At 39.9% G+C, this 20,190-nt stretch overlaps 1 protein-coding gene across 10 annotated transcripts in view; it reads left to right on the forward strand.

Moving 5' to 3' along the window:
- Window positions 1–20,190, forward strand: part of amph (amphiphysin) — a 134,088-nt gene that overhangs the window by 46,175 nt on the left and 67,723 nt on the right. For all 10 annotated transcript variants that reach the window (XM_024434995.1, XM_024434998.1, XM_024434999.1 and 7 more), the window contains exons 3-4: window positions 2,880–2,934; window positions 8,011–8,105. In XM_024434995.1, the coding sequence (XP_024290763.1) occupies window positions 2,880–2,934; window positions 8,011–8,105 (150 nt within the window). The remainder of the gene's footprint in view (window positions 1–2,879; window positions 2,935–8,010; window positions 8,106–20,190) is intronic.

A 20,190-nucleotide genomic window follows, 5' to 3' on the forward strand; every position in this document is an offset into this window, starting at 1 on the left:
TTTGAAAGGCACAAGGCTGAAATCTATTCCGTTTTGAATGTGTGGTTCACAGTTTTGACAGCAGTGTGTTAGCATTTGAACAAAGTGCTGTAAATCCACAGTGTTGTGCAGGTTGTGGTTAAAGTCATGGGATAAGTGTGTAGAGTTTTGAAAACTGTGTTCAAGCAATGAAAAACGAACTAGAGTTTGGTCCACATGAACTGCTGCTGTGCAGACTGTAGTTAGAGTTTTGCACATGTGACTCCAGTTGTGTCCACTGTCGTTTAGCAATCGAAAAAAACTGTAATAACACCAGGGTGGTTTTACGTAGTAAACTGGCCTTCCTTACTCTTTCCCCCTTTCTCCTCCTCCCTTTTGCTCTTCCCTCTTTTCCTCTCCCTCACTGCTCTCTATTTCCGCTCTCTACATTTGCCTCTTTTAAATCTCTCCCTGTGAACATTTAATGTTAAACATTCGTTAAAGGGGTATCCCTATCTATGCCTTAACTCTGTCCCATCCATCTGTCCACTCCCAGTTCCTCCTCTCCACTGTGATAAATTGTAGCGCTCGTTGCATTCTGATGCAATTCCGAATACTGATGACACTGGTAGACCTGAGCAGTAGATCAAAATGGCAGCTGGAGAATTTAGCTGTATCTCTCTGCTATGTAGGATACAGCCATAGCCAAAAGTGACATTTAGTGGTTAATTTGTGACAGTTTAGACCCGAATTGTAAATATCCATAGGTTGCTGTGATGGGTTTATCAGAGAGAGACTGTTTGTGTGTGTGTGTGTGTGTGTGTGTGTGTGTGTGTGTGTGTGTGTGTGTGTGTGTGTGTGTGTGTGTGTGTGTGTGTGTGTGTGTGTGTGCATATATCACATCTTATTTATTATGCATGTGTAATGGAGTTAAGAATGTACCGTAAGCTCACTCCACAGCTAGCTTGAAATTTTGCCAATGGAGTCATCCAAGAGGTACATTTTGTATGGCTCAATTGGTTTGCACATTGTTTTGTGAAGCAGAGGATCACTGGTTCGAGCCCAGTATGGGTCAGTCGGACAGTGGAGGAAGCTAAGCTGTTAGCAGCACACTAACCCCCGTTACACGTGTATGTTTTTTTGAGGGAGTGTGTGTCTGTTTCTGTGTGTGTCTGTGTGTGTGTGTGTCTGTGTTGGGGTGTGCATAGCAAGATTACCTACTTATGCACTCTCTAGTGTGTCTGTGTGTGTATGCAAATTAAGCGGCAGCAGTCCAGAGGGGAGATACTAGGTGCTAAATTCCCAGCTCCCCCGCAGTAGCCTGAGATTGATTCACTCCGCTGTGCAAAAGCATCATGAATCAGCCCTGGCATTACAGCAGCTGGTACCACCACCACCACTTTGCTAGGAACAGGGTGAAGTTTTGCATTTCCCCACTAATGGTTAAGGTTAGGGGGAGGAGAAGCTGATCCTAGATCTGTACCTAGGAGAAACTTCACACGTGAGCGCTGTGTCAAACTGGAGGGCTGGCACTACAGCGGCTGGTACCGCCACATCTGCTGTTGCTAACGCTACACCAGCCAGGTTTGGCAAAGACCACACACGGACCACGCCGTGCTAACAAGGCAGCGGTCCAAACCCCCAAAAATGTGTCAGACGGGGGATACCATGCAAAGCTTGGAAAAGCTGTGAATTCAATACAGAATGTTTCATATGGTAAATACGAGGGTGAGCTACAACAAGGGAGGCTGATACCAGAGAACGGTTCAAATCTAGGGAAAACAAATTCAATACATGTGTCAAATGGGAACAAATGGCTTGCAAAGCAAGGAAGGCTGAAGTCATAACCCCAAAATGTATGGTTAATAGCACTCAAAGCTATGTAGAGCACACAAAATGTGTGATACAGTGACAGTATGCAAATATTTCAAGGATTGTAATAGCCAAACCTAAATGCCAAGCAAAGCTAGGAAAAGCTATAACCTAGAAGTCATAATGGTAAGTCCCAGGCAAATCTAAGATGGCTTGAAAAGCACTGTACAACTAAATGACATGCATATTAAGTTATATTACTACACTACAAGGATTACTACACTACAAGGACTAGTGATTCAATATTTCTTACTGTATCTGGTTATACCCACAGGGTCCCGATCCCAACCTGTCAATATCCGACACATGTTCCAGCATAAGTTCAAAGTTTGTATAACATTACATTTGCAGAATGAGAGCAAGCTCTTTCTGAAATACATGACATTTACAAGCCTCCAGCTCCACTGATATAATCATGATGATATGCTATGCCACGCAAAGTCTGAATGAGAAAAAAGCTATGGGACACTGTTGTCTTCATAAAATATCATTAACCCCCTTACTCCCATAGCACTGCATCAATTCTACAAGCAGTGCTGTCATTTCAGGACCATGGACAAAATGTTTGTGTGTAGGCACGAGCAGCCCTCAACTGGCCATCCCCTGTCCATGGTCCCAAAATTACAGCATTACTTACCTACCATGGCCATAATGGAATGTTTGCAATCAGTTCTTCCAAAATGTTCAGCTAGGTAAAATCATTATGCACCTCCTTTAAAATACATTTACAGAACTAGACATTAATAAACAAATGGAATGTTGGCTCATTGATTTCTGAGACAAATCGATTTTTAGCCTCAGCCCCTGACGCTAAATCAAACTGAAAGATTGCTTATCTTTGCGACTGGTTTGAGATCAGTCTTGGGAGTAAATTTATGATGCCATTTGGTACAGCCTATTACTTCTGGAAGGATGTGTGACATTTTACATTATGTTACCATTAGTTTCGTTACACAACTTGTGTGATGCATGTGGGTAGCTGTTTTTCCAGTAAAGTGTGTGTGTGTGACACTCAGCCCTCATGCATTTGTCTGCTGTTCTCTCTACAGACAGAGGGCTCCCGGCTGCAGAGGGAGATGAAGGCATATCTGGCGGCAGTGAAAGGTGAGGCACACACGTACACACACACACACGTACACACACACGTACACACACACACACGTACACACACACACACACACACGTACACACGTACACACGCACACACACACACGTGTACACACACACACACACACACACACACACACACACACACACACACACACACGTACACACACACACACACACACACACACACGTACACACACACACGTACACACACACACACACACACACACACGTGTACACACACACACACACACACACACACGTGTACACACACGTACACACGTGTACACACACACACGTACACACACACACGTACACACACACACACACACACACACGTACACACACACACACGTACACACACACGTACACACACACACACACGTACACACACACACGTACACACACACACACACGTGTGGACCCGGACTTGAACCCGATCGAACATGTCCGGAGAGACCTGAAAGTAGCAGTGCAGCTACGCTCCCGATCCAACCTGGCAGAGCTTGAGAAGATATGTAGAGAAGAATGGGAGTAACTCCCCAAATACAAGTGTGCCAAGCTTGAAGCATCATACCCAAGAAGACATTTACTTATGTAAATGTGATATCATTTTTAAAAATGTTGAATACATTTGCTAAAATGTCTAAAAACCTTTTTTTGTTTTGTCATTACGGGGTATTGTGTGTAGATCGATGAGGGGAAAAAAACAATTTCATCCATTTTAGAATAAGGCTGTAACGTAACATTTGGAAAAAGTCAAGGCGTCTGAATACTTTCCGAATGCACCATACATGTGCACACTCGCACACACAAACAAACACATACGCACATGCTAGAGCATGGCAGTCGTCTAGTCCTTTGAACATATATGCCCTCCCACAAGACTTAGTATGTGAGCCTATATCTAAACACCTACAGTGGAAAGTAAACATGAATAGCAACAAATTTAATTTGGAAGATGGTTTTATTTTCACTTCTGAAAGATCTGTGATTTATATCCAGTTCTTGGAATTTGACATGTGTGCACATGTCAAATTGTGTGATCAACAGAAAAACTAAGTATTAAGACCGAAAGCCCTCACATTGCCATATTGTGTATGATGCTCACATGTACTTTCATGAACAGTAACCTATTTACCTACAGTGGGGCCCAAAATGATTGACACCTTTTGATAAAGATGAGCAAAAATGACTGTATTACATAATTCAAAACCGGAGCTATATTGTCTGCTCCAATAAATGGGAAAATGATATTATTTTAGAGTAATACAATTGCTCAGAGAAAGAGATTTTGTTGAACATGTAATACCTTTTCTCTCTAAAAGGTAGGGGTCAACATGAGGACACCGACGTCCAGACCTTGGTATTCTTTTTCTAGTTATAAAAAAATATATACTATTAAAAAAATCTATTTTCTACACAATAAAGATAATAAATTACAGGTCAACATCTTAATATTGCTCCCAGCATTGATCAAAGTTCAGAACGCTTATTCTTGATCTGACTGAGTTCTAATCTTTACTAAGCGAATTAAACAAGTTAGCAACGTAAATATATATATATATATATATATGTTTCAATAGGAACATCCCTACATGACCAGCCTTCCCTATAGCCCTACATTAAAATGCTAACAATACAGTTCTAAAAATGTCAGAAGTTTTTGTTTATATCGGTGGTTGTTCGTCTCAAGATTATTATTAGAAACTAAAACAACAACAAACAACTATTTAGTAAACTGATATAAAATAATGTGTATATATACTGAAACTATTATATTTGAATGAAATAATTATGTTCAGTCTTTGTTTTCTGGGGGGGGGGATGTATTTTCTAATGGGGTTTTCAAGCTTTTTTGTTGTTGTTGTGTAAATGTCACATTTATTTGTATATATCCACTGTCATGTCATTGCTCACATTTCTCGAGAGTCTCATAAAAACACCCTAACTTCTGTAGGTCTAAGCCCTTAGATCACAATATCTACTAAGCTAACATATGGAATTATTTTAAGATGGTCATAAAATTGATCATTTAGCCATTTGATTTGGAATTTTAGGAATATTGTAGGTATAAAAACAATATACACTATTGTTCAAAAGTTTGGGGTCACTTAGAAATGTCCATTTTATGTCCATTAAAATAACATCAAATTGATCAGAAATACAGTGTAGACATTGTTAATGTTTAAATGACTATTGTAGCTGGAAACGGCAGATTTTTTATGGAGTATCTACATAGGTGTACAGAGGCCCATTATGAGCAACCATCACTCATGTGCTCCAATGGCACATTGTGTTAGCTAATCCACGTTTATCATTTTAAAAGGCTAATTGATCATTAGAAAACCTTTTTGCAATTATGTTAGCACAGCAGAAACTGCTGTTTTGGTTAAAGAAGCAATAAAACTGGCCTTCTTTAGACTAGTTGAGTATCTGGAGCATCAGCATTTGTGGGTTCGATTACAGACTCAAAATGTCCAGAAATAAAGTACTTTCTCCTGAAACTCGTCAGGCTATTCATGTTCTGAGAAATGAAGGCTATTCCATGCGAGAAATTGCCAAGAAACTGAAGATCTCGTACAACGCTGTGTACTACTCCCTTCACAGAACAGCGCAAACTGGCTACAACCAGAATAGAAAGAGAAGTGGGAGGCCCCGGTGCACAACTGAGCAAGAGGACAAGTACATTAGTGTCTAGTTTGAGAAACAGACACCTCACCAGTTGTCAACTGGCAGCTTCATTAAATAGTACCCGCAAAACACCAGTCTCAACGTCAACAGTGAAGAGGTGACTCCGGGATGCTGGCCTTCTAGGCAGAGTTGCAAAGAAAAAGCCATATAAAAATAAAAGATTAAGATGGGCGAAAGAACACAGACACTGGACAGAGGAACTCTGCCTAGAATGTCAGCATACCGGAGTCGCCTCTTCGCTGTTGACGTTGAGACTGGTGTTTTGCTATGTAGATATTCCAGCTACAATAGTAATTTACAACATTAACAATGTCTACACTGTATTTCTGATCAATTTGATGTTATTTTATTTGCTTTTCTTTCAAAAACAAGGACATTTCTAAGTGACTCTAAACTTTTGAACGGTAGTGTATTTGCACAATCATTTTAAACATTGCATTTGGCCTTTACTGCTATAGCCCATTGAAACGCATTGAATAACACCATTTGTACACAATGTAGGAAATAGCTGCAGAATGAAGTTGGTGAAGAGCAAATGCAGTCAACTGCAGGCAACTTCCTGACCTTTGATCACACGATTTTTGTAAAGTTCATGCAGTTGACATGTAGGCGCAAGTTAGGAAAAAAAATGTATCTCCAGAATGCAACACACTTTGAAAGGCGGTGGCGACTTGACAAAATTGATCTGCTGGAACGCGCCCATTGAAATGAGCATAAGGCTAAACTTTGCTCTCACACGGAGTGTCTGCGTATGTGCACGCTGCTACCACGTGGTAGCTACGGGACCAAAAGAGTGGAGAACGCTCCTGTTTGTCTACCCACTACAACTGTTTACTTTGTGCATCTACGGTACGTCATCTCACTGAGTCTACCTTTAAACCTGCATTACTACCCCACACTGGCAGAAAGTGACCACCAAAAGCACAAAAAATATACAACACTTAAATGGCTCCTAGCCTCCCAAGCATGGTCAACTTTCTGTCACTAACACTAAAACTAAATAATATCAAAATGAAATAGAAATGTTTTTATAAAACTGAAAGTAAATAAAAACTAGTAATGTGGATCAGAAAACTAAATGAAACTAAACAAAAATCTGAAAACTAATAGATATAAAAATGAATATAAAAACACGACTATAATAACCTTTTGGTTAATATTTTTCTAAAATATTTTATGAGTTGAAGAACACATTGGGAGGGGGTCTTAGACCATTCTTCCATACAGAATCCTTCCAGATCCTTGTATATCCTTCGTCTGCGCATTTGGACTGCCCTATTCAATTCAAACCATAGGTTTGCAATGGGTTTCAAGTCCGTAGACTCAGGTGGCCATTGCAAAATGTTGATTTTTTTTGTGGCCAATTAGCATTTTCTTTGTGGATTTTGATGTGTGCTTGGGGACATTGTCTTACTGGAAGATCCACTGTGGCCAAGTTTCAGCCTACCTGGCAGAGGCAACCAGGTTTTTGGCTAAAATGTCCTGGTACTGGGTAAAGTTAATGATGTCATTAACCTTAACAAGTTCCCCAGGACCAGGGAAAGCAAAATAGCCTCATAACATCAAGGTCTATCACCATGTTTTACAGTAGGTATGTTTTTTTTTTTTTGCTCATGCATTCTCATTTCAACACCAAACCCACTGTTGGTATGCATGGCCAAAGTGCTCAATCTTCATGTCATCTGACTAAAGCACTGGTTCCAATCCAAGTGTCAGTGCTGTTTAGCAAACTCCAGGTGTTAACATTTATTGGAGGACATGAAAATAGAGCTCTTTGGCCAAGCATACCAATGGTGGGTTTGGCATTGAAATGAGAATGCACAAGTGGTTGTCGTACCTCAATGCATTAACTGAATGTCTGCTAAATGACTAAAATGTAAAATATACAAATGAACATTTTTTTTCCCATTATGACTAGTCCGCTGCTGCAAGGGGAATCAAGCTGATATTTTCGCACAACTATTCTATTTTTAGAGACTAAAATGATGTTTACTATGATGCTGATCTAATATCAGTTTTTCCTTTTCGATCATAATGAATACGATTATATGGACAGATCGTAGATCAGCACTCATACTCTGAGATGATTTGTGGATACAGCCCCAGGTCAACATGGCAGTGTTCAGTCTTCCTTTTTGATGCTGATCGTGCACTTTGATCTCCATCATCTGCTCAAAGCAATTTGATCATCATTTTTTTATTTGTTTGGTAGGACAGTACAGCGCTATTGGGTTGCTTTAAAACTTATCCTGGATTCCAAGAGCGTTCGAAATGGATAATCTTCATTGGAAGTTCTCTTAAATCCAGAACTAGGCTTGATCTGTGTACCTGGTCTAATGGATTGTTTGAAGCTCTTATCATGTTGATGGTGTCTTCTAGCAATGCAACAGGCTTCCATGAACCTGACAGAGTCCCTACATGAAGTCTACGAGCCGGACTGGCACGGGAAGGACGATGTCTTGAGCATCGGGAAGGTGAGCGCTACTTTTCTTCTTCTTTCATTCTCATATCCCTCTCTTCTTTCAGTCTTTCGTTTATTGATAATGGTCGATTTTCAATGCGACCATATGTGATTGGCTAGGAGGGCTCACTCCAGATACTCGGAGGCTAGGAGGGTTCACTCAAAAGTCATGATTCTCTCTGTGGTTTTCATACCTGTATGTCAGTAATTTATATTGGGGGAGGCATGATCACTTATCAGTATTTATGATTTTGCTTTAGTCTGAAATGAATCATGTTAGCCTAAATTCTTTCTTAATTTTTTGCATCTCCATTAGCCGAAGCCACAGCAATCGCTATAGTCTTGTGGTCCATAATTATATTTTTATTACATTTTTTAAAGGAGACAGGAGAGTCACTCTCCTTTCATATTTTGTTATGCTTTATTGACAAAAATATTAGAAACAGTGGAGACGCAGTGAGAAGTAAGTACAAATGGATTGAACCCCAGTCTCAGGCAGAAAATTGCATATGTGCATGGAACCAGGAGTGTTACCACTGGACCACGGCTCCACACGCAGTAGTCCAAAATGATCTAAAATGGTAGATAATACATACTGTATGTGAGCATGTTTCTATCTCGGCCAAGCATACATAGAGAATACATAGACAGAATAAAAAAGGGGGAGACCAACTCCATATGAATGTCTTATGGATCAAAGGTCAATTGATACTCACCAGACGGCTTGCTTGTTTATTTATCGACCGACGGCCTGTGAGGTCTGGAATGAGACTGTTGAAGTTGGAAGTTTACATACACCTTAGCCAAATACATTATAAACTCAGTTTTTCACAATTCCTGACATTTAATCCTAGTAGAAATTCCCTGTCTTAGGTCAGTTAGGATCACCACTTTAGTTTAAGAATGTGATATGTCAGAATAATAGTAGAGAGAATGATTTATTTCAGCTTTTATTTCTTTCATCACATTCCCAGTGGGTCAGAAGTTTACATACACTAAATTAGTATTTGGTAGCATTGCTACCGGGTAGCCTTCCACAAGCTTCCCACAATAAGTTGGGTGAATTTTGGCCCATTCCTCTTGACAGAGCTGGTGTAACTGAGTCAGGTTTGTTGACCTCCTTGCTCGCAGATGCTTTTTCAGTTCTGCCCACAAATTGTCTATAGGATTGAGTTCAGGGCTTTGTGATGGCCACTCCAATACCTTGACTTTGTTGCCACAACTTTGGAAGTATGCTTGGGGTCATTGTCCATTTGGAAGAACCAGTTCCTGCCTCATGATGCCATCTATTTTGTGAAGTGCACCAGTCCTTCCTGCAGCAAAGCACCCCTAAAACATGATGCTGCCACCCCCGTGCTTCACGGTTGGGATGGTGTTCTTGGGCTTGCAAGCCTCCCTCTTTTTCATCCAAACATAACAATGGTCATTATGGCCAAACAGTTCTATTTTTGTTTCATCAGACCAGAGGACATTTCTCCAAAAAGTACAATCTTTGTCCCCATGTGCAGTTGCAAGCCGTAGTCTGGCTTTTTTATGGTGGTTTTGGAGCAGTGGCTTCTTCCTTGCTGAGGGTCCTTTCAGGTTATGTCGATATAGGACTCGTTTTACTGTGGATAGATACTTTTGTACCTGTTTCCTCCAGCATCTTCACAAGGTCTTTTGCTGTTGTTCTGGGATTGATTTGCACTTTTCGCAGCAAAGTACGTTCATCTCTAGGAGACAGCACGAGTCTCCATCCTGAGCGGTCTGACGGCTGCGTGGTCCCATGGTGTTTATACTTGCGTACAATTGTTTGTACAGATGAACGGGGTACCTTCAGGCATGGAAATTGCTTCCAAGGATGATCCAGACTTGTGGAGGTCTACAATTTTTTTTCTGAGGTCTTGGCTGATTTCTTTAGATTTTCCCATGATGTCAAGCAAAGAGGCACTGAGTTTGAAGTTAAGCCTTGAAATACATCCACAGGTAAACCTCCAATTGACTCAAATTATGTCAATTAGCCTATCAGAACTTCTAAAGCCATGACATCATTTTCTGGAATTTTCCAAGCTGTTTAAAGGCACAGTCAACGTAGTGTATGTAAACTTTTGACCCACTGGAATTGTGATACAGTGAGTTAGAAGTGAAATAATCTGTCTGTACACAATTGTTGGAAAAATGACTTGTGTCATGCACAAAGTAGATGTCCTAACTGACTTGCCAAAACTATAGCTTGTTAACAAGAAATTTGTGGAGTGGTTGTAAAACGAGTTTTAATGACTCCAACCTAAGTGTATGTAAACTTCCGACTTCAAGTGTACATCTAGTTAATCTGTCTTGTCAAATATGGGTTGTTCCCCAATGCTTGGAAGTCTGCTGCAGTGACACCTGTTTTAAATCTGGTGACTCAACACTGGTGGAAAATTACCCGACATATAAGTATTCTTACAGCGCTATCAAAAGTAGCTGAAAGTGGCTGATCATCTGACTGATCACCTCATTCAGGGCAACTCCATACATAAAATGCAATTTGGATTCAGATCTAACCATTGGTGAAGTCGGTGCAGTCTTTTTGGATCTTAAAAAGGTCTTTGATACTGTGAATCATACGGTTCAACTATCCAAACTATCCTTCCTTAATGTGTCCACTGAAGTCATTAGTTGGATGTTTTCCTTTATGACAAACAGAAGTCAGTGTTTGTTTGGGGGACACTCAGTCGGACTCTCTTTACTATAAAATTGGGGTCCCACAAGGGTCAATATTAGGCCCTCTTCTGTTTACCATCTATATAAATGATCTCCCACTTGCTTGCCCACAAGTTAACATGCAGTATGCAGACGATGCGGTTCTGTATGTACACAAAAAAAAGACAATTGGTTGTTAACAAGATAACTGATGCTATGGTACATGTTTCTAAATGGATGACTAATTCTTGCCTGCATCTAAATATCGACAAGACTGTTTGTATGTACATCTGTAAGAAATCCGTTGATTCTTCCCAACCAGCTGTTCATGTTATTAATGGGGGATAATCTGAAAGTTGTGTCTAACTTCAGGTATCTTGGTGTAATTTTGGACATGAACTTGACATTTAAGAAACATCTGAAGAAGGTTGTTAAGTTTGGATTATCCAAAGTTAGGTTTAAATTTGATTTGAAAGCATGGCTAAAATCTATCCAAACCTGTACACATGAGTTATCTGTTATACGTAAAACGACAGTTGATGATAGTGTTGTTGTTTTTGTTTGAATTATATATTATATATTATTGGTATGTTGTATTGTTTTAGTGAGTATTTGTATTGTGGTTGTGTAATTGTCCTTAGATGCCTTGGGACTACGGGTGCAAATGATCTTTTGGCTAAACCCCAGCACATTTACATGGTTGTTGCATTATTGTAATATTGATGTTGATTCATGTGCATTATGCCCTATAAATAAATACACAGAACATACGCTACCGTTCAAATGTTTGGGGTCACTTAGAAATGTTTTTGAAAGAAAAGGAATTTTTGTCCATTAAAATAACATCAAATTGATCAGAAATACAGTGTAGACATGGTTAATGTCATAAATTACTATTGTAGCTGGAAATGGCTGATTTTTTAAAATGGAATATCTACGTAGGCGTACAGAGGCCCATTATCAGCAACCATCACTCCTGTGTTCCTTGTGTTAGCTAATCCAAGTTTATCATTTTAAAAGGCTAATTGATCACTAGAAAACCTTTTTGCAATTATGTTAGCACAGCATAAATCTGTTGTCCTGATTAAAGAATCAATAAAACTGGCCTTCTTTAGACTAGTTGAGTATCTGGAGCATCAGCATTTGTGGGTTCGATTACAGGCTCAAAATGGCCAGAAACAAAGGACTTTCTTCTGAAACTCATCAGACTATTCTTGTTCTGAGAAATTAAGGCTATTACACGTGAGAAATTGCCAAGAAACTGAAGATCTCGTACAATGCTGTGTTGTACTCCCGTCACAGAACAGCGCAAATTGGCTCTAACCAGAATAGACAGAGGAGTGGGATGCCCCGGTGCACAACTGAGCAAGAGGACAAGTACATTAGTGTCGTCAACTGGCAGCTTCATTAAATAGTGCCCGCAAAATATCAGTCTCAACGTCAACAGTGAAGAAGCTCCGGAATGCTGGCCTTCTAGGCAGAGTTGCAAAAAAAAGCCATATCTCAGCCTGGCCAATAAAAATAAAATATTAAGATGGACAATAGAATAGACACCTGGACAGAGGAAGATTGGAAAAAAGTGTTATGGACAATACAAGTTTGAGGTGTTCGGATCACAAAGAAGATCTTTCGTGAGATGCAGAAAAAATGCTGTAGGAGTGCTTGACGCCATCTGTCAAGCATGGTGGAGGCAATGTGATGGTCTGGGGGTGGTAAAAGTGGGAGATTTGTACAGGGTAAAAGGGATCTTGAAGAAGGAAGGCAACATCATGCCATACCCTGTGGTAGTTGGTTCCAATTTCCTCCTACAACAGGACAATGACCCAAAGCACAGCTCCAGACTATGCAGGAACTATTTAGGGAAGAAGCAGTCAGCTGGTATTCTGTCTATAATGTGTGAGTGGCCGGCACAGTCACCAGATCTCAACCCCATTGAGCTGTTGTGGGAGCAGCTTGACCCTATGGTACGTAAGAAGTGCCCATCAAGCCAATCCAACTTGTAGGAGGTGCTTCAGGAAGCATGGGGTGAAATCTTGAGATTATCTCAACAAATTGACAACTAGAATAACAAAGGCCTGCAAGGCTGTAATTGCTGCAAATGGAGGATTCTTTGACGAAAGCAAAGTTTGAGGGACACAATAATTATTTCAATTAAAAATCATTATTTATAACCTTGTCAATGTCTTGAATATATTTAGTATTCATTTTGCAACTCATTTCATGTATGTTTTCATGGAAAACAAGGACATTTCTAAGTGACCCCAAACTTTTGAACGGTGGTGTACATAAACAGCATACATAGAGCATACTAGACACTGACCCCATTTCCTGAACTGAGTCAAGTCAAGAGGACAATAGCACCCTGACAATATCCATCAATATTGATCATGGGAGGAATAAATGATCGTTTTGGAATCAAATAAAACCAGCAGTTTTAAAGATATTTCGCTTTATTGAAACCAGTAAAGAGATATGATACCAACTGAATGAATTTCTGCAATATTTAAAGTGGAACTGACAGTGTTTTAGCAACATGAAATTGTATTAAAGTCATATACACCCACAGGAAGAACGAGCACTTCTCGTAAATTCATAGAATGTTTGGGAATGTGAACATTCTATAGCAGTATACAGTGGGGAAACGGCCATGCTTTTGGATAATAAATAGACACTGCAAGAAATAATAAAAACATCTGTCTTGTCCAGGACCGGAGTCTGCGCAGACCAGTGCAACATAGCCAACCAGAGCTACAGTAGGCCTATATGCAAATAAGCCATCATTCACTTTGAACTGGACTGGATGTTTACAGGCAATAGCAACAGCGCGACTTTAGATCATTAGAACGCATTTTACAAAAGCCACTTGAATGTATTTCTGCTAAAATGTAAACACCACGGGAGTCCTCTTACATTTGGGAACTTCAGTCCAATTGATCAAACAACCATGAAAAGGTAGGCTGTCTCTCCCTCAATTTTTTTTAGAAAATGAATGGCCACTTTTAATGCCCACTTTTGTACATATGATGCTGTATGTAGCATTTTAACATATTAAAACAAAGCAGAGCTGCATAATATTTGTTAGAACTTTCATGCTATGCATGCAGATGTACATAATACACTACACAGTATATACACAAGTATGGATACCCCTTCAATTGAATGGATTTGGTTATTTCAGCCACAGCCGTTGCTGACCGGTGTATGAAATTCAGCACGAATGCTCTTGTGGCTGAATAGAAGCAAGTCCTCGTAGCAATGTTCCAACATATACTGGAAAGCCTTCCTTGAAGAGTGGAGGCAGGGTAGCCTAGTCCTTAGAGCGTTGGACTAGTAAGCGAAAGGTTGCAAGTTCAAATCCCCGAGCTGACAAGGTACCACTGTTCCTAGTGGGTTAACTGCCTAGGCTGTCATTGAAAATAAGAATTTGTTCTTAACTGACTTGCCTGGTAAAATAAAATAAAAAATATAGCAGCAAAGTGGGGACCAACTCCTTATTCATGCCCATAATTTTGGAATGAGATGTTTGACGACAAGCAGGTGTCCACATACTTTGAGTCATGTAGTGTATGCTGCGACCCTAATCAAAAAGTTTTTTATACTTTTTATCGCATCAGGCTGTGATTTCATGAAGCAGAGGACTCAACTGTTGACTCATTTACAGTATACTGACTTGTGTGTTCTATTTGACCCGCGGGCCTTGTATTTGACACGTGCACTAGCCTTTTAGCCACGTTATGACTGACTTGGGTCATTGCCCTTGCTAGTTTGATTGTATTGACATTCCCAGACTTATTTACAGTCGTCCATTTTCTACATTTTTATATTGAGTAATTGAAACTGAAACAGTGCATCCTGAATGGATGGAGGCAGCAAACAATGTACCTGGATTGTAAACTGTCATAGTACAAACATGTTGATGCAACAGTATCTAAGATGGGGAGAAGTCTGTCCATAATTAAGCACTGCTCTGCCTTCTTAACAACACAATCAACTAGGCAGGTCCTACATCCCTAGTTTGGTCGCAACTGGACTACTGTCGAGTCCTGTGGTCAGGTGCCACAAAGAGGGACTGAAGAAAATTACAATTGGCTCAGAACAGGGCAGCACGGCTGGCCCTTGGATGTACACAGAGGGCTAACATTAATAATATGCATGTCAATCTCTCATGGCTCAATGTGGAGGAGAGATTAAATTCATCACTACTTGTTTTTGCAAGAAGTATTGACATGCTGAATGCACAGAGCTGCTGTTTAAACTACTAGCACACAACTCAGACACCCATACATACCCCACAAGACATGCCACCAGAGGTCTCTTCACAATCCCCAAGTCCAGATCAGACCATTGGAGGTGCACAGTACTACAAAGAGCCATGACTACATGGAGCTCTATTCCACATCAGGTAGCTGATGCAAGTAGTAGAATCAGATTTTAAAAAACAGATACAAATACAACTTATAGAACAGCAGGGACTGTGACGAGACACACACACACACAGGCACAGACACACACATACACATAACACACGCACTCTACACAGACAATCACATGGATTTTGTATTGTAGATATGCCTTGGCAGCAGCTAATGGGAATCCTTAATAAATATGAAATACAAAGACCAGTCCAGCCATTATTTACAACCAAGAAATGTATTGGTGAATTATATTAATTATGCATTGAACTGCATCCATCTATTCTACCAACAATGGCTTAGTGTACATCATGGAACGTTGAGTCAAATATAACCTATTTTTAAAACCTCTTGTGAAGTTGGTTTTGCAGCATAAACTGTGAATCTGATATGTTTTACTGATGTTATGATTGTCTGTTTGTTTCATATCTGCAAAGTAGTTTAAAAGCTGTCAGTTCCACTTTTTAATATACTAATGTTCTCTGAGATGTGGGGAGTTATGATCTAGTCATTGAAAGTAGTGATTGTTTAACTAAAAGACCAGAGTGCCCCTTAATTTTTTTTATATAACTAGGCAAGTCACTTAAGAACAACTTATTATTTACAATGACGGCCTAGGAACAGTGGACAACAGATTTGTACCTTTTCAGCTCAGGGATGTGATCTAGCAACCTTTCGGTTACTGGCCCAACGCTCTAACCACTAGTCTACCTGCCACCCTTAAAGGGATAGTTCGACCAGAATTTATGTTTCGGTCAAATTCCTCTTAGCCAAATTGAAATTCTCTGATAGTTCCATCAAGTCACCAGTGAATTTGTTCACAGCTGATAATCAATCCGCGTCTGAGGGCCCAATGGAATACAATATAATTCAATACAACTTTATTGTTCATATTACAGCAATCAACAGAAACAGATGTGCCTGTGAGACTACATGAGGAAACGGTTACAGTTTTGAGTAACACACTTCCAGTGACTATTTCACAAATATGCAGGTTAAAAAAATCCCTGCAAACTCCACCAATTGTCAAACATAGACAAGTGTTTTTTAAATAATTTTTATCTTGGAATGAAGCTTTGTAAACATCGGTACCATGGATTACATTCATTTTTTTTGTACAATGCTAATCATGCTAACTCCTGGCTGTGGAAAAGTAAACAATGGATTACTGTGGATGCTGCCACTACTGGCCTAGAGGCAACTCAAGGTAATAGGAATTTGACCCAAACCAAGTTTGGCTAAACTATAACTTTAACAGAGAACATAGGCCACAGTCAAAAGAAGTACAGAGCATAATGCATTGTGTTGCTGATAAAAGCTCTGAAATTGAAGGGTGACTTGAACAAAAAACAAGATTGATGAAGGTGTCAACCAAGGCTCATGTTCAAAGCATCTGTCTCTATCATTGAGTTGAAATGAATGTGTATTTGTCACATGCGCTATATACAGGGCGTACCGGTACAGAGTCAATGTGCGGGGGTACAGGCTAGTCGAGTTTGCATATCAAATGCCTCTTCCATTTGTGTTTTTTGAAAAGGCAAGGCTGGTTTTGGATTAGATTCTACAGTTCTATCGCACTTGTTGAATGTTCACGTCCTAGATTGTATATTATCAAGCAGGAAAAAAACACTCACTCTTCCTTTAATACAAGGAGTATGTTATGAGATGAAGGACGAGAGTGTTCCCAATATGTATTTTATTTTAGGGCACATTGTAGAATAATTGTGAAGACATCAGCTATGAAATAACACATACAGAATCATGTAGCATCCCAAAAAGTGTTCAACAAATCAAAATAGGTTTTATATTCTTCAAAGTAGCCATTCGAAGGCCTTGATGACAGCTTTGCACACTCTTGGCATTCTGTCTTTTTTGGTTACTAGATGATTCCATGTGTGTTATTTCATAGTTTTGATGTCTTCACTATTATTCTTCAGTGTAGAAAATAGTTTAAAAAATTAAGAAAAACCCTTGAAATATTAGGTGTGTCCAAACTTTTGAATGGTACTCTAAGTATTCATACCCCTGAGTCAATACATGTTAGAATCACTTTTGGCAGTGATTACTGCTGTGAGTCTTTCTGGGTATTCCTCTAAGCACTTTGGACACCTGGATTGTACAATATTTACACATTATTATTTTTTTAATTGTTCAAGCTCTGTCAAGTTGGTTATTGATCATTGCTAGGAAGTCATTTTCAAGTCTTGCCATAGATTTTCAAGCCAATTTAAGTCAAAACTGTAACTAGGCCACTCAGAAACATTCAATGTGGTCCTGGTAAGCAACTCTAGTGTGTGCTTTAGGTTATTGTCCTGCTAACAGGTGAATTTGTCTTCCAGTGTCTGTTGGAAAGCAGGCTGAACCAGGTTTTCCTCTAGGATTTTGCAAGTGCTTAGCTCTATTCCATTTAATTTTATCCCCAAAAACTCCCTAGTCTTTGTCGATGACAAGCATATCCATAACATTATGCAGCCGCCACCATGCTTGAAAATATGAAGAGTGGTACTTTGTGATGTATTGTGTTGGATTTTCCCCAAACATAACACTTTTTATTCAGGACATAAAGTACATTTCTTTGCCACATTTTTTTGCAGTTTTACTTTAGTACCGTACTGCAAACAGGGTGCTGGCTTCCTTCTTTCTACTCTGTAATTTAGTTTAGTATTGTGGAGTAACCACAATGTTGATCCAGCCTCAGTTTTCGTCATTCAACTCTGTAACTGTTTTAAAATCACTGTCACCTCATGGTGAAATCCCTGAGCGGTTTTCTTCCTCTCCGGCAACTGATTTAGGAAGGACGCCTGTATCTTTATAGTGACTGGGTGTATTGATACACCATCCAAATTGATACACCATGTAATTAATAACTTCACCATGCTCAAAGGGATATTCATTGTCTACTTGTTTTTAACCATCTACCAGTAGGTGCCCGTCTTTGCAAGGCATTGGAAAATCTCCCTGGTCTTTGTGGTTAAATCTGTGTTTGAAATTCACTGCTCGACTGAGGGACATTTCATATAATTGTATGTTTGGGTTACAGAGATGAGGTAGCCATGAAAAACTGGTGTTAATGAACACTATTATTGCACACAGGGTGAGTCCATGCTACTGATTATGTGACTTGTTAAGCGAACTTAATTAGGCGTGCAATAACAATACTTATTGACTCAAGACATTTCAGCTTTTCATTTGTCATTTATTTGTAAACCTTTCTAAAAACATAATTCCACTTTGATGTTATGGGCTACTGTGTGCAGGCCAGTGACGCACAATCTCAATTTAATAAATGTTTAATTCAGGCTGAAACACGACAATATGGAAAAAGAGGGGTGTGAATAGAGTTGTTGGCGGTCACGAAATTTCGTCAGCCGGTGATTGTCAAGCAAATACCTGTCGGTCTCACGGTAATTGACCGTTAATTAACATAAACACATCTCCTGGCATTCACACATGTACATTTGAAAAAGTCTAATTAATTCATGTAATAGAGCCTACGCCTTCCCAATAAAGCCATTCTTTATTTTAGACAGGTCTAAAGGAGCATGATATGAAGAAAATGTCGTCTATTTCAGAATAACAGAATATCATATTCTGAGTTGTCCTTATGCTAGTTCCTGATGTGGCTATGCCATATGGCTGTGGGCTATACTAGTTCATTTAGCAGACGAGATTTGCTTAGAATACCATGGAATTATTTTATATTATTTTATATTATGAAGAATACAATTGAACAAAGCTGAATTAAATAGAAAGGACATTTTCTCCAAACAATTTGAGGGAGTGCGCACATGTGGTTATTCTGTGTTGAGCAGTTAACAAAGAAACAGATACTCCTTTATCCTTAATTTAGAGTTTAGAGTAATGTAACTTTAGTTGTTCTACAAACATTGGGCTATATGTTTTGATTTTTAATACATTCTAAGGCAGTATGATGTGACTAAAGATGATTTGAAAAAAGTTGCATGAAAGGGTTGAGCTCTGCTTTGTTTTTTCTGCGCAGGTTGTACACACTTCATCAGTCTCTCATTCAGAATTTGACTTGCGCATGCTAATGCCTCAAATTTTCCAGCGGCATCCCCTTTCCCAGTGGCATCCCCAATTGCGAGGTGCATATTGAAGATATTGGAAGAACTCTTCACATTGACTTTTCATCAGCCGATGAGTAGAAATAACGAAAAGCAAAAGCTCTAGCCCATGTCAATCTAGTATGCCTCGTAGTCCAAACGTTGCCCTATTCTATGCGAGAAATATACATTCCAAACATAAGCTGTGTTCAAATACTCATACAAATAAGGTCACAGTTATGAAAACTTAGGACACTAAAGAGGCCTTTCTACTGACTCTGAAAAACAGCAAAAGACAGATGCCCAGGGTCCCTGTTCATCTGCGTGAACATGCCTTAGGCATGCTGCAAGGAGGCATGAGGACTGCAGATGTGGCCAGGGCAATAAATTACAATGTCTGTACTGTGAGACGCCTAAATACAGCACTACAGGGAGACAGGATGAACAGCTGATCGTCCTCGTGGGTGGCAGACCATGTGTAACAACACCTGCACAGGATCGGTACATCAGAACATCACACCTGCAGGACAGGTACAGGAAGGCAACAACAACTGCCCGAGTTACACCAGGAACGCACAATCCCTCCATCAGTGCTCAGACCGTCCGCAATAGGCTGAGAGAGGCTGGACTGAGGGCTTGTAGGCCTGTTGTAAGGCAGGTCCTCACCGGAAACGTCATCGGGGCACAAACCCACGGGCACAAACCCACCGTCGCTGGACCAGACAGGACTGGCAAAAAGTGCTCTTAAGTGACGAGTCGCGGTTTTGTCTCACCAGGGGTGATGGTCGAAGTAATGAGCGTTACGCCGGAGACCTGTACACTGGAGCGGGATCGATTTGGAGATGGAGGGTTCGTCATGGTCTGTGGCAGTGTGTCACAGCATCATTGGACTGAGCTTGTTGTCATTGCAGGCAATCTCAAACTCCAGCATGACAATGCCATACTGCTTGTTCTGTCT

The sequence above is a fragment of the Oncorhynchus tshawytscha genome, linkage group LG10 (assembly GCF_018296145.1).
Source record: "Oncorhynchus tshawytscha isolate Ot180627B linkage group LG10, Otsh_v2.0, whole genome shotgun sequence".
In the NCBI taxonomy this organism is placed as follows: Eukaryota; Metazoa; Chordata; class Actinopteri; order Salmoniformes; family Salmonidae; genus Oncorhynchus; species Oncorhynchus tshawytscha.